The sequence below is a fragment of the Sturnira hondurensis genome, unplaced genomic scaffold (genome assembly GCF_014824575.4).
Source record: "Sturnira hondurensis isolate 20B ecotype Veracruz unplaced genomic scaffold, ASM1482457v3 Scaffold0005791, whole genome shotgun sequence".
NCBI classification, from domain to species: Eukaryota; Metazoa; Chordata; class Mammalia; order Chiroptera; family Phyllostomidae; genus Sturnira; species Sturnira hondurensis.
The window spans coordinates 767261-782149 of NW_028078422.1; the positions used below are offsets into that span (position 1 = coordinate 767261).

Consider the following 14889-nt stretch of genomic DNA (forward strand, 5'->3'; position numbering starts at 1 on the left):
CTTGCCAGACAGTAGAAGTGTGTGGAAAGCTGGACAGTGGCTCTGAGCAGCAGCAGCACCCAGAGACTTTTTTTAAAAGGGGCACTGGGCAAGGACCACAGATGCGTATCTGCCCGGCTATCAAGGAGGGAGGATTGTGAGCGTGATGTGCTCCCACTCAGTGCACCTCACAGATTGATCAAAGGGGTGCAGTGCGAGGTGGTTTATCAGCACTAGCCCAGAGCAACTGTGTGGAGCGGAGGCTGCGGGTAGCACAGTGCTTGAGGTCGTGGACTGGAAACCGGGCACCTGTGATTACTCTAGCCCAGGCTGAACCCCCATCCTTGCCAAACCACAGGAAAAGGAAGACAGAGGCCAACCGCCCACTGCATGCAGGGGCCTGGAAGGTCTGCAAAACTGGTTGGGCAAGCTTAACAATCAGCAGGTGGCTTTTTCTTTCTTTTTTTTTTTAAACAAAAGTGAGACCTGGACATGAGAGAAAACCAGAGACAGATCCAGAAAGAAGTCAGAGGGTGAATACCAACAGCTGAGTCAAATTTCTCCTTGCCCACAATCAGAATTTGCATGTTTTAAACAAATTTTTCTTCTTTTTGTTTATTTAGTCTGTTTTCTTGTTCAGTTTTTCTTCTCCCCTTCATATTGCATTTTAATTTTTCTTCTTTCACTTCACTCGTATTTCAAATAACTCACTACTCTTGGTCTTTTACTTTTTATTCTTCTTATTCAGATTGTATATTTTTATCATATTATTGTTATTCCAAATCCCACACAGCACTCTTCCCTGGTTTTAATACATTTCACCATTTTTCTGAGCTTTATTATTATTATGGCAAACTTATTTGCTCTCACACTATGCTGACTTCCTACCCCTTACTCTCACTATTTCTCCTCCATCTAACCTCACATAAATGCTCTTCTTTCTTGGCAGCTCACATTCTTTCCCCCCTCTTATAAGAGTCTTACTTCTTTTCCACCTTTTATAAACAGTGGCTAGTTGGGCAAAATGCCACCGTTATTGCTGTACTTCTCCAATAGGGCTCCTTTTGTTCACTATTTGTTTCTACTTTAAATCCCATAGAATACTCTTCCCCTGACTTACTCCTTTTTGCCTTCCCCCTGCCCCTCATCAGTTGAGTGAGGAATTTTATTTCACTTTTTCTCTCCCCCCCACCCCCAATCTGGGCTTTACCCTTTACTCTTTTTAAAAAAAATATTTTATTTATTTATCTTTAGAGGAGAAGGGAAGGAGAGAAGGAGAGAAACATCAACGTATGGTTGCCTCTTCTGCATCCCCTGCTGGGAACTGGTCTGCAACCCAGGCATGTGCCCTGACTGGGAATCGAACCGTGATCATGTGGTTCACAGGCCCGCGCTCAATCCACTGAGCTACGCTAGCCAGGGCAACCCTTTACTGTTATTAGTTTGCTTCCCTCATCCTCTCAAAATCATTTTTCTTGACTGTAGACATCTTATATTCACTTTTTGCTCTTGTGCAATATTCTTGTTCCCATTCCACCTTTATCAAACTTCATTCAAGTGTCATTGCTATTGACCCTGATGTGATTTTTCTCCAATTTTGCTCCCATTCATCCAGTATCTTTTCAATTTTACTTCAAACCTCATAGTTTACTCTTCCCTCTACTTATACCATTGTTCCCATTGCCCTTTCATGTTTTACTTACATTTTAAACTTTGTACTCTCCCTTTCTTATCAATTCTCCTTCCTCTTACCACTCAGTAACATTTCCCCCTTTTTTAGTCATCTCATATTCCCATTGTCCTATCTTATAATATCCATAATCTCTCTTCACTTTATTAATCTTTACTCAATTGCAGTTGAGATTGCTGATATGGTAGGGGGGCTCTTTTTGCTAGCATAGGCTTAGTTGTCTGGTAATACTGCTTTGTTAACCAACACCTGTACAACAGCATACGAGACAAGGTGGGAGTTGTGACTATCAGTAAGTCCACTGGAGGCAAGAACCCAAAAACAATGAATCCACCAACAGGTAAAGCCCAAGTACAACAAGAGAGTCCACACAAATAGAACAAAGGGCAACCCTAGAGCATTCAGACAAAGAGATCAAAAGACTGCACCACTGAGTTCCACAGAACTCCTATTACAGGATTTCACCCCAAGAAGATAGCTGGCAAAACAGTGCACCCTGAGATGCAGAAACAAACAAAAAGAGTCACCTAAAATGGGGAGACAAAGAAATAACCCCTAATCTACAGGAATGGAAGAATCTCCAGTAAAAGAGCTAAATGAAATTGAGGCAAGCAACCTGTTAGACATAGAATTTAAAAGAACTAGTTATAAGAATGCTCAAGGAACTCAGTGACAACTACAAGGAACTGAGTGGGAACTACAATGGCACAAAAAAGAAGATAGACTATAAACAAGAACCAGGAAGAAATGGAGAATACAACACCTGAAATAAAAAATAATACAGTAGAAGGAATTACAAACAAGCTGGATAAAGCAGAGGGTAGAATTAGTGAGCTGGAAGACAAGTTAGAAAGAAATACCCAGATAGAACAACAGCATGAAAAAAGACTAAAAATACATGAGGATAGCTTAAGGGAACTTCAGGACAACATGAAATGCAACAACATTCGAATCATCGGAGTACCAGGAGAAGAAAAAGAGCAAGGGATAGAAAATCTGCTTGAACAAATAATGATAGAAAACTTCCCTAACCCAGAGAGGGGAAAAGTCATGCAGGTTCCAGACACACAGAGGGTCCCAGTCAAGATGAACCCAAAGAGGCCAATTCCAAGACACATTCATAATTATGTGCCAAGTACTAAAGACAAAGAGAGAATCTTAAAAGCATCAAGGGAGAAACAGGAAGTAACATACAAGGGAGCCCCAATAAGGCTAGCAGCTGACTTCTCAGTGGAAAAGCTCCAAGCCAGAAGAATGGCAAGAAATATTCCAAGTAATGAAAACCAAAGTCCTGCAAGCTAGACTACTCTACCCAGCAAGGTTCTCACTTAAAATGGAAGGCTAAGTAAGGAGCTTCCCAGACAAAAGAAGGCCAAAAGAATACTCTCCACATAACCAGTATTGCAAGAATTGCTAACAGGACTGCTTTAAGAAGATGAAGAAAAAGAGTAAGAGAGAGAGGAACACAAGTGCAAAAGGAAAAAATGGCAATGAATAAACACCTTTCAGTAGTAACGTTAAATGTAAATTACTTAAACACTCCAATCAAAAGACATAGGGTAGCTGAATGAATAAGAAAACATGACTCACATAAATGCTGCCTACAAGAGACCCACCTCAGAACAAAAGACCTACATGCACTGAAAGTGGAGGGTTGGAAAAAAAAAGCTGGGGCAGAAAGACTAATATCAGACAAAATAGATTTCAAAACAAAGGCCATAAAAAGAGACAAACAAGGTCATTTCTTAATTCTAAGATCCATTAGAAAACTATAAACATTGTAAACATACATGCATCCAACATGGGACCACCCAAATATATAAGGAAAATTTTGGAGGATTTCAAGAAAGATATAGGACTCCTCTCCACTGAACCACTGCTGCCATCATGGACACGAGTCGTGTGCAACCTACTAAGCTAGCCAGGGTCCCCAAGGTGCTGGGCAGGATTGGCTTGCAGGGACAGTGCATGAAGATACATGTGGAATTTATGGACAACATGAGCCATTCCATCACCCACAACATGAAAGGCCCTGTGCATGAGGGTAACATGCTCACCCTTCTGGAGTCAGAGTGAGAAGCTTGTAGGCTGCGTTGAGTTGGCACCTGGGTCCTGAATGTCTAGGTGGGCCACATGGTCCCAGGGGATAATGTTCAACTGTTAATAGGGCATTTGTATTATATGTAAATAAATGATATAGACAGCAACACACTCATAGTAGGGCTGTTTCATACCCCACTGTCAAAAACAGACATATCTTCTAAACAAAGAGTCCACAAGGACATTTTGGCACTGAACGGCACACTAGCTCAGAAGGACTTAACTGAGATACTGAAACTCTCACCCAAAAGAAGCAAAATATACGTTCTTTTCAAATCCACGTAGAATATTTTCAAATATAGACCACATGATAGGACACAAAACAAACCCAAACAAATTTTTAAAAAAACTGAAATCATATCAAGCATCTTCTCAGATCACAATGGCTTGAAACTAGAAGCTAACCTCAAGGAAAAGACTCAAAAACAGTCAAATACATGGAGACTGAATAACATGTTATTAAACAATGAATGGGTTAAGAATGAGATCAAGGAAGAACAAAAAGTTTCTGGAAACAAATAAAAATGAACACAAAACAGCCCAAAACCTATGGGACACAGCAAAGGCAGTTCTGAAAGGGGAGTTCATAGCAATGCAGGACTACCTAAAGGAAATAAAAGCATTTTAAATAAATAACCTAACCCTACAACTACAAAAACTAGAGGAACAACAACAAACAAAGCCCAGAGCAAGTAGAAGGAATGAATTAATTCAGATCAGAGCAGAATTAAATGGCATAGATACTAAAAGAATACTCCAAAGGATCAATAAGTCCAGGAGAAGTTTCTTTGAAAAGATAAACAAAATTGACAAGCTTTTAACTAGACTCATCAAGAAAAAAAAGAGAGGACCCAAATAAATACAATTAGAAATGAAAGAGGGGAAATTACAACTGATACAAGAGAAAACAAAGGATTGTAAGAAATTACAATGAAGAACTATATGTCAATAAATTGGAAAACCTGGGTGAAATGGACAAATTTCTAGAAACATATAATCCTCCAAAACTGAGTAAATAAGAAGCAGAAAGCCTCAATAGATTATTTTGGCACTCAATTATATGTTTGGCACAAACATATAATCCTCCAAAACTGAGTAAATAAGAAGCAGAAAGCCTCGATAGACTGATATCAGTTAGTGAAATTGAAGCAGTAATCAAAAAACCTCCTGGGACACAATAGCCCTGTGCTAAACAGATTTACAGGATAATTTTATTGAACATTTGCAGAAGACCTGACCACGATTCTTCTCAAACTATTCCAAGAAATCCAAAAAGAGGGAAGACTTTCAAACTTTTTTTTATGAGACCAACATCATCCTAACCCCAAAACCAAATAAAGACACAACAAAGAAAGAAAATTACAGGCCATTATCACTAATGAACATGGATGCTAAAATCCTCAACAAAATACTGGCAAACCACATCCAGAAAAGATCAGACACCATGATCAAGTGGGATTCATTCCAGGGATGCAAGCATGGTACAATATTGGCAAATCAATAAACGTAATACATCACATAAACAAAAGGAAAGAAAAAAATCACATGGTCATATTGAAACATGTAGAAAAAAACATTTGATAAGGTATAGCATCCAGGGAACCCTAGTGCACTGTTGGTGGGATTGCAGAATGATGAAGCCACTATGGAAAACAATATGGAATTTCCTCAGAAAACTAAAAATGGAACTGCTGTCTGACCTGGCAATTCCACTGCTGGGATTATACCCTAAGAACCCTGGTGCACCAATTCAAAAGAACCTATGCACCCCAATGTTCATAGCAGCACGATTTACAATAGTCAAGTGCTGGAAGCACCTAAGTGCCCATCAGTAAATAAATAGATAAAAAAACTATGGAACATTTATACAATGGAATATTACACAGCAGAGAGAAGGGAGGAGCTCCTGTTTTGCGACGGCATGGATGGGTCTGGAAAGCATTATGCTAAGTAAAATAAGCCAGGCAGTGATCTCACCTATAAGTGGAACCCAATCAACAAAACAAGCAAGCAAAATATGACCAGAGACATTGAAATAAAGAACAAACTGACAGTAACCTAACGGGAGCAGGAAGAGGGATAACAGCAGAAAGGAGGGGAAGTGCAATCAAGAAACGTGTATGAAGGACCCATGGACAAAGCCAAAGCGGGATAGGATGGAGGGTGGGAGGTGTGGATAAGTGGGATGTGGGAAAGTGATGTAAACAACTGTACTTGAACAACAATAAAAAAATCTGATAAAAAGCAACAATCAATTAGGTCAAAATAAAGTAAAATAAATTGCTTCAATAAGAATCATGAATACTCTGAAAACAAATGAAAAAAATGAGAGTATCATTAACAACAAAAGAAATATGGAACTTAATGGAAACTTTGGAACTAAATAATACAATAACTGAAATAAAACTCAGTAAACAGAAAAAAATGGAGAGGAGAGAGGAATTTGTGATTGTCATAATAGAAATAGAAATCAACCCATCTGAACAACAGAGAGTACATAGATTGAAGTCTGCACAAATGATAAGTTGATTTTGAAAGATTAAAAGAAAACTTGCAGAACAAAAGGAGCTTCAGGGATCTTTGGAATGATAGCAAGAGATTTTACATTCACATCACTGATGTTCCAGAAGAGAAACTGAAAGAAAATGGGTCTGAAAAATATTTGGAGAAGTAATGACTGAAAATATCCCCTATTTGACAAACTATATAAACCTACAGATTTAAAAAGCTGAATAAATCCCAAACAAGATATATGCAAAAAAGTCCATATTCAGGCACATCATAACCAAACTTCTGTTGGTGTAAGAAATGTCCAAACATGTGGAGAATTTTATATGAGTTTATTTGAGCCAAAATAATGACAATTTTTGGAAAGCCAATTCTCAACAAATTGAGAAAATGCTCTGCAGAATGTCAGTTTTACAGCTTATTTTATACATTAGAATCAAAGGAGGAGACATAAAGATTACAAGAAATCCATTGATGGTAGATTAGGGAGGAAGGAGAAAGCAAAGAGGGGAAATCTCTGGAATTGAATAAGAAGGAAAATACATGATAAGACACATACTCATTCTACATTGGTGGGTACAGTACAGTTAATTATAAATGTTTACAGTTCATAGAGGTGGTATTTGAGGAATAAGATAACAGTGAGGGTGACAGTGGGTGTCGCCCTGAGGGGTTTGGAAAAGAAGATCACTCTGACATTCCAAAGGTATCTTATCCAAAGGTATCTTAGATGCAAAAAAATAATAGACAAGCTCACTCAATGTAAAGATTGGCCTTTGTGAAGGAAGATATAGGCCTGGGATGTGATTACCTGCCATGATCTGCTTTTAGTTCACAGTTTTATGTTCAGACCATTTTTTGTAGTTACTTTTTGGTCTCTGAGTTTATCAGGCCTGCCATGTGGGCCTCCCCTTTTTTATACACACTTCTGAAAACTAAGGACAAAGAAAGAATCTTGAAAGGAACCAGACATTAACAACACATTACATTTTATAGAGGGTCAATAGTTTGACAGTGGAGTTCTCCAGGAGAGAGTGGCACATTTTTCAAATGCTAAAGGAAAAGAACTATCCACCCAGGCTTCTTTATCTAGTGAAAATATTCTTCAGCAAAGAAGGCAAAATAAAGACATTTTAAAGTGAAGAAAACTAAGAGGATTTGTTACCAGTAGATCTGTATTAAAAGAATTGCTTGAGTTCTTCAAACAGAAAGAAAATTAAAGCCAAAGGAAACCTAAAACATTAGAAATGAAGAAAGGCTTATGGAATGAGGAAACATGTAGATAAATACAATAAAATATCCTCTTCTCATTTTAATAACAATATTAGATTTTTGAAAGCAAATTATACTACTATCTGATATTATTCTCCATGTATTTAAAAAGATATTTATATATTTATAAAACAGAGAGTATAAAAGGAGTTAAATAGCAATAATGTTCCTGAATTTATGTGAAGTGGTAATATGTCAATATTATCACATTGTGATAAATCATATGTACATTGAAATCCTAGAGCAAAGACTAAAAAAATACAAAGATATATAGTCAAAAACACTGTAGATAAAACAAAATGGAACACTATAAAATGTTTAGGGAATCCACAGGGAGTCAGGAGAAAGGAAACAGAAGAATGAAAAATAAAAGAAATAGAAGGAACCCTGGCTGGTGTAGCTCAGTGGATTGAGCATGGGCCTGTGAAGCAAATGGTCGCCGGCTCGATTCCCAGTCAGGGCACATGCCTGGGCCGCAGAGCAGGTCCCCAGGAGGGGACACATGAGAGGCAACCATACATTGATGTTTCTCTCCCTCTCTTTCTCCTTCCCTTCCCCTCTCTCTAAAAATAAATAAATAAAGAAATAAACTAAAGAAATAGAAGGAAAAAAGATGACAGACTTAAATGCTGACAGATCAACAATTACATTAAATGTAGAACATGTACATGTAAAAAGAGAATGGCAGGATATGTTTATAAAAACCATATGTTGTCTACAGGAAACTTTATTTCAAAGATAAGAATATGGGTAGGTTAAAAATAAACGGATAGAAGTATTTATAACAAGCAAGAGGAAGTTGGATTATACAAGTACTAGATAAGGTAGGCTTGAGGAAATTACTAAAGAAAATTATCAGAGACAGAGAAAGACACTATATGATGATAAAAGGCTCAATGTGTCAAGGAGACAAAACAATTTTAAATATGTATGCACCAAATAATAGAGCTTCAAAATTCATGAAGCAAACACCAACAGAATACAAAGGAGGAAAACAAAAATGCACAATTATAGCTAGGTACTTCCATATCCCTCTCTCAGAATAACTGGACAAAAAATATTGGCCAGGATATAGTAGACTGGACAATCAACCAACAGGATCTAGTTGACATTTGCAGAACATTCTACCCAGACACTGTAGAGTATACATTTTTTTTCAAGTACGTATGGAACATTCAACAATAAGACCACATCCTGGGTTATATAACCAATACAAAGAGACAACAGAAAAATCTCCAAACACTTAGAAATTAAACAATGTACTCCTAAGCTACCTATGCGTCAAAGCAGGAATCTCAAGGCAAATAAAAAATACCCTGAACTGAAGGAAAATAAAAATAAACCATATAAAAAATTAAAAGCAATGCTTAGAAATTTATAAGCACCCAACACTTATCTTGAGAAAGGAAAAGTTCTTAAATCAATAATCTAAGCATCTACCTCAAATAATAGGAAAAGAAGAACAAACAAACCCAAAACAAACAGAAGGAAAGAAATAAGAAAGAGTGAAATCATTGAAAAAAACAGAATAACCAAACTAATAAAATATAAAAAAACTAGTTCTTAGAAAATACTAATAAAATTGATAAGCTTATAGCAAGATGAAAGAATTAAAGCAGAGAAAAGACACAAATGACCACTAACATGAATTAAAAAGAAGATATCACTATATCCCTTGCAAACATTAAAACAAAGAAGAGAAAACTACAAAAATTCTGTACATATGCATTCTACAACATAGACAAAATGGAAAAATTCTTCAAAAACCACAAACTACCAATGCTCACCTAAAATGAAATAGATAATATGAATACTCTATTAACTACTAAAGAAATTTAATCTGCAATTTAAAAAATTCCAAGAAAGAATTCCACCAAACATCAATTTAGGGAGAAATTAACATCAGTTCTTCACAACTTCTTCCAAATGGTATGAGTTGGCAACATTTTCTAATGCACTTTATGAAGCCAGATTTACCTTCATTCCAAAAATAAGTAAAGACAGAACAAAAATAAAGAAAGAAAAGAGAAAAGGACAATGTAGACCAGCATTCCTCGTGAGTAGAGTAAAAAAATCCACGTCCAAAATTAGCAAATTATATCCAGCAATAAAAATACATAAAAGAAAAAATACATAAGAGGTCAGTATATACCCAGAAAAGTTGAAAACAGAGACTCAAAAAGATATTATTCCTATGTTCATAACAGCATTACTCACTATAGCCAAAGGTTGGAAAAAGCCAAGTGTCCAGTATTCAGCCACAAAAAGGAATGAAATTCTGATACACGCTACAACACAGATGAACCTTGAAAACATTATGTTACGTGAAATAAGCTAGGTGCAAAAATACAAACGTTGTATGGTTCTGTTGTGCTTCCAGGAAATACATAGGATTGGTCTGTGATAGACACAGGAAGTAGAACAGTGTTATCTAGGGTTGGGAGGATGGGAGAAGGGGGAGTTATTGCTTAATGTGTACATAGTTTCTTTTATTTATTTCAATTTTTTAAAATTTTTTATTTAATTGTTATTCAAGTACAGTTTTCTGTCTTGTACTCCCATCACATAGTTTCTATTTGGGGTGTTGAAGAACTTTTGGAAACAGACAGTGATAATCGTTGTACAATATTTTGAAATGTCCTTAATGTCATTGAATTGTACACTTAAAAATTGTTAAAATGGCAAATTGTATGTTATATGTATTTTACCATAACTAAGAGAATGGTGGGGGAGGGAGTGTTAGGGTGGAGGGGAATGAAGGGGGGGAATTATCCACAAAACTCTTTTACTTATTTTTATTTTTTTAATTTTTAAAGATTTTATTTATTTATCTTTAGAGAGGAAGGGAAGGAGAGAAATACCAATGTATGGTTGCTTCTTGTGAGTCCCCTGCTGGGAACTGGCCTGCAACCCAGGAATGTGCCCTGACCGGGAATCGAACCGCGATTGTCTGGTTCACAGGCCCGCGATCAATCCACTGAGCTACACCAGCCAGGGCTCTTTTACTTATTTTTAAAGTATATTTTGCCCTGGCTGGCGTAGCTCAGTGGATTGAGTGTGGACCTGTGAACCAAAGGGTCCTGGTTCCATTCCCAGTCTAGGGCACATGCCTGGGTTGCAGGCCGGGTCCCCAGTAGTGGACGTGCAAAAGGCAACCACACATTGATGTTTCTCTCCCTTTCTCCCTCACTTCCTCATTCTCTAAAAATAAATAAACAAAATATTTAAAAAATAAATATATTTTATTAACTATGCTGTTACAATTGTCCCAATTTTTTCCCTTTGCCCCTCTGGTACCCCCCTTCCCTCCAGCAATCCACCCTTAGTTCATGTCCATGAGTTGTACATGTAAGTTCTTTGGCTTCTCTCTTTCCTATACTATTCTTAACCTCCCCCTGTCTATATTGTTCCTGCCAACTATGCTTTTTGATCCCTGTACTATTTTCCCTTTTCTCTTCCTTCCCCTTCCCAGATGATAACCCTCCAAATGATTCCCGTATAATTCTGTTCCTGTTCTGCTTATTTGCTTAGTTTGTGTTTGTTTTTATGTTTTAAATTCAGTTGTTGATAGTTGTGAGTTGTTGTCATTTTATTTATTTATTTTTAAAGATTTTATTTATTTATTTATTTTAGAGAGAGAGGAAGGGAGGGAGAAAGAGAGGGAGAGAAACATCAATGTGTGGTTGCCTCTTAGGTGCCTCTCCACTGGGAATCTGGCCTGCAACCCAGGTATGTGCCTTGACTGGGAATCGAACTGGTGACCCTTTAGTTCACAGCCCATGCTCAATCCACTGAGCTACACCAGCCAGGGCTAGTTGTTGTCATTTTAATCTTCATAGTTTTGATCTCTCCTTTTTCTTAAGTAAGTCCCTTTAACATTTTATGTAATAATGGCTTGGTGACAATGAACTCCTTTCACTTCACCTTGTCTGGGAAGCAGTTCATCTGCCTGTCAATTGTAAATGATAGCTTTGCCAGAGTAGTCTAGGTTGAAGGTCCTTGCTTTTCATCACTTTGAATACTTCTTGCCAGCCCCTTCTTGCCTGCAAAGTTTCTTTTGAGAAATCAGTTGACAGTCTTATGGGAACTCCTTTGCAGGTAACTATCTGCTTATCTCTTGCTGCTGGTAAGATTCTCTCTTTATCTGTAACCCTTGGCATTTTAATCATGACGTGTCTTGATGTGGTCATCTTTGGGTCCAACTGGATTGGGACTCTATGCTTCCTGGACTTGCATGTCTATTTCCTCCACCAAGTTAGGGAGATTTTGTTTCATTATTTTTTTTCAAGTAGATTTCCAATTTCTTGCTTTTTCTCTTCTCCTTCTGGCACCCCTATGATGGGAATGTTGGAGCTCTTGAAGTTGTCCCAGCTATTGCTTACACTATCCTAATTTTTTTGGATTCTATTTGCTTCTTATTGTTCTGATTGGTTGACTTTTGCTTCCTTATGTTCCAAATCATTGATGCGATTCTCGACATCATCTTCTCTACTGTTGATTCCATGCAAATTGTTCTTTATTTCAATTAGTGTTAACCTTCATTTTTGACTGGATCTTTTCTATGTTGCTGAGGTCCTCACTTAGTTCCTTGAGCATCCTTATAACCAGTGTTTTGAACTCTGCATCTGGGAGATTGTTTATCTCCATTTTGTTTAGTTCTTTTTCTGGAGTTTTGATCTGTTCTTTCATTTAGGACATCTTTCTTTGTCTCCTCATTTTGGCAGCCACCCTGTATTCATTTCTATGTATTAGCTGGAACTTCTTTGACTCTGTGTCTTGGTAGTGTGACCTAACATAGTATGTGTCCTTCACGGTCCAGTGGCACAGCCTCCCTTCTCACCCAAGCTGGATACTCCAGGTGTGCCCTACATGTGGGCTGAGTACACCTTCCTCTTATAGCTGAGCCTTGATTGCTATTGGAAGATCAATGAGAGGAGTTTACCCAGGCCAGTAAGCTGCAAAAATTGGCTGTGACCACTGACCATAAAATTCCACTCTCCATGGAGGATCAGTTGTGCAGAGTCTGGGTGGTGGTACTCTGAAGTGCTTTATAGCTGTCCACTGGGTGTGCTAGCCCTGGGGTTTCCCAGGTGTTGTAGGACAAGGTCAGGCCCCACCTGTGTTTTGCCCAGGGCCACCCTGCCTGATCTATAAAGAAATCTGCAGATGGCTGATACTTGTGCTGGGCTTGGAGATTCCCCAGGTGAAGCCAACCTGTGTAACTAATCTGGCTTCTGGTAATGCCCAGCCTGGAGCTCACCAAGGCCAGCTGTTGCTTGTTTGATAGGATTTAGGAAGCTGTGAAGTGTGAGCCAAGACAAGTTATTCATATGGGAAAGCAATTTGGTTGAGCCTGTAAGCTGGGTGGGGCAGTGTCTCTGAGGATCTCCATGGTGAGTCAAGCAACGTTAGCCTGATGATGGAGTCTCAAATATGGCACCAGCCTGCTGGTTTCATGGTTCTGCAGAGGGAGGGCTGAGAAAAGAAACAATAGCTTCTGCTTACCCCAATGCCAGACACTTTAGCCTCTCACAATATGCCAGTGGTGCCCTTCAAGCTACCACCCTAGAACTGGGGCTCAGAAGGAGTGAGTCTGAGTAGGTGAGTTCATGTGTGGGTTTGTTCAAGAACTGCTTGGGGCTCCAGAAGTTGCTTCCACTGACTCAATCACCACTGGTTTTTGCAGCCAGAGTTGTGGGGACTTACTGTCCTGGCCCTGGAACCCTGTGCTAGGGGACCTAGTGTGGGGCTGGGGCTCCTCCCTCCTGAGGTATCCTGCCTGAATCTTTATCCACCACATGCACACAAGAGACCAGCCTGTCCTACATCTGTGGCCCCTCCTACCGGTCTAAGTGGATGTGGTTTCTGTAATTCCATAGTTGTCAGACTTCTATGCAAGTCTATTTCTGACGTTTTTGAGTAATGGTTGTTCCATAGTTTAGTTGTAATTTTGATGTGGTGGTGTGAAAAGACAAGTCATGTCTGCCTACGGCACCATCTTGACTGGAAACCTCCACAAAACTTTTTTAATCTTGCAAACCTGAAACTCTGTATTTTATAAACAGTAACTCCCCATCCCTTCTCTCCCTCCAACCCCCAGAAATCACCCTCCTATGTTCCATCTCTATGAGTTTGACTATTCTGAGTTCCTCATATAAATGAAATCATATAGTATTTGTTCTTTTGCTTTTTTCACTTAGTCTAATGTCCTTAGGTTTCATTCACGTTGTAGCCATGTCAGAATTTCATTCCTTTTTAAGGCTTAATAATACTCCACTGTATGTATCTATCACATTTTGCTTATCCATTGACTAGTTAGTCAATGGACACTTGAGTTGTTTCCATCTTTTTCTATTGCACAGGTGGCAAACACAAGGCATACAGTCCAGATCCAGCCCTCCACATTTTTATATCCAGCCTGGCACCTTGTTTCTACCTGTTGGCAGCACCAAGCTCTCACTTAACTGTTAAGGAGTAGTTACATTTACACAGTCCTAAAATTATACTCGGCCCTTTGAAGGCAATTGCAAGGCTGATGTGGGCCCTGGTGAAAATGAGTTTGACGCCCCTGATCTATTGCAAATAATGCTATTCTGAACATGAGCACACAAATATCTGTTAGAAAGCCTGCTTTCAATTCTTTTGTTGGTCATATACCCAGAAGTGGAATTGTTGGGTGACATAGTATTTTTAAGTTTCTGAGGAACTGCATAGTGGTTCCTCAAGTAGTGGCTGCTCTCGTTTTACATTCCAGTTCTTCTACATCCTTGCTGTCTCTTGTGCTCCGTGGTTTTTCTTTAAATCCTGACTCAAGGATATGTTTATTGATTTTAGAGAGAGAGGAAGGCAGACAGAGAAATAAAGATAGATAGAGAGAAGCCCTGGCTGGCGTAGCTCAGTGGATTGAGCGCGGGCTTGCGAACCAGACAATCACGGTTCGATTCCCAGTCAGGGCACATGCCTGGGTTGCAGGCTGGTTCCTTGCAGGCCAACTACCAGCAGGGGATGCACAAAAGGCAACCATACATTGATGTTTCTCTCCCTCTCTCTTTCCCCTCTAAAGATAAATAAATAAATAAATAAAATCTTTAAAAAAAAGATAGAGAGAGAGAGAGAGAGAAATATCAATGTGAGAGAGAAACATCGGTTGGTTGCCTCCCATATGCACTCCTACTGGGGATGGAACACACAACCTAGGTATGTGCTCTGACCGTAAATAGAACTCACAACATTTTGGTGTACAAGACAATGCTACAACCAACTTAACCACCTGGCCAGGACTCTGTGTGTGCGTGTGTGTGTGTGTGTGTGTGTGTGTGTATTTAAATAGTAACCATCCT

The 14889-nt window shown here is 38.7% G+C and overlaps 1 protein-coding gene across 1 annotated transcript; it reads left to right on the top strand.

Moving 5' to 3' along the window:
• The first annotated feature begins 3551 nt into the window (after nt 1-3551).
• LOC118988118 (40S ribosomal protein S28-like) lies at nt 3552-3745 on the top strand. The gene has a single exon (XM_037047531.1). The coding sequence runs from the start codon at nt 3557-3559 to the stop codon at nt 3743-3745; it is 189 nt and encodes a 62-aa protein (XP_036903426.1). The 5' UTR covers nt 3552-3556.
• Nucleotides 3746-14889: the final 11144 nt, after the last annotated feature.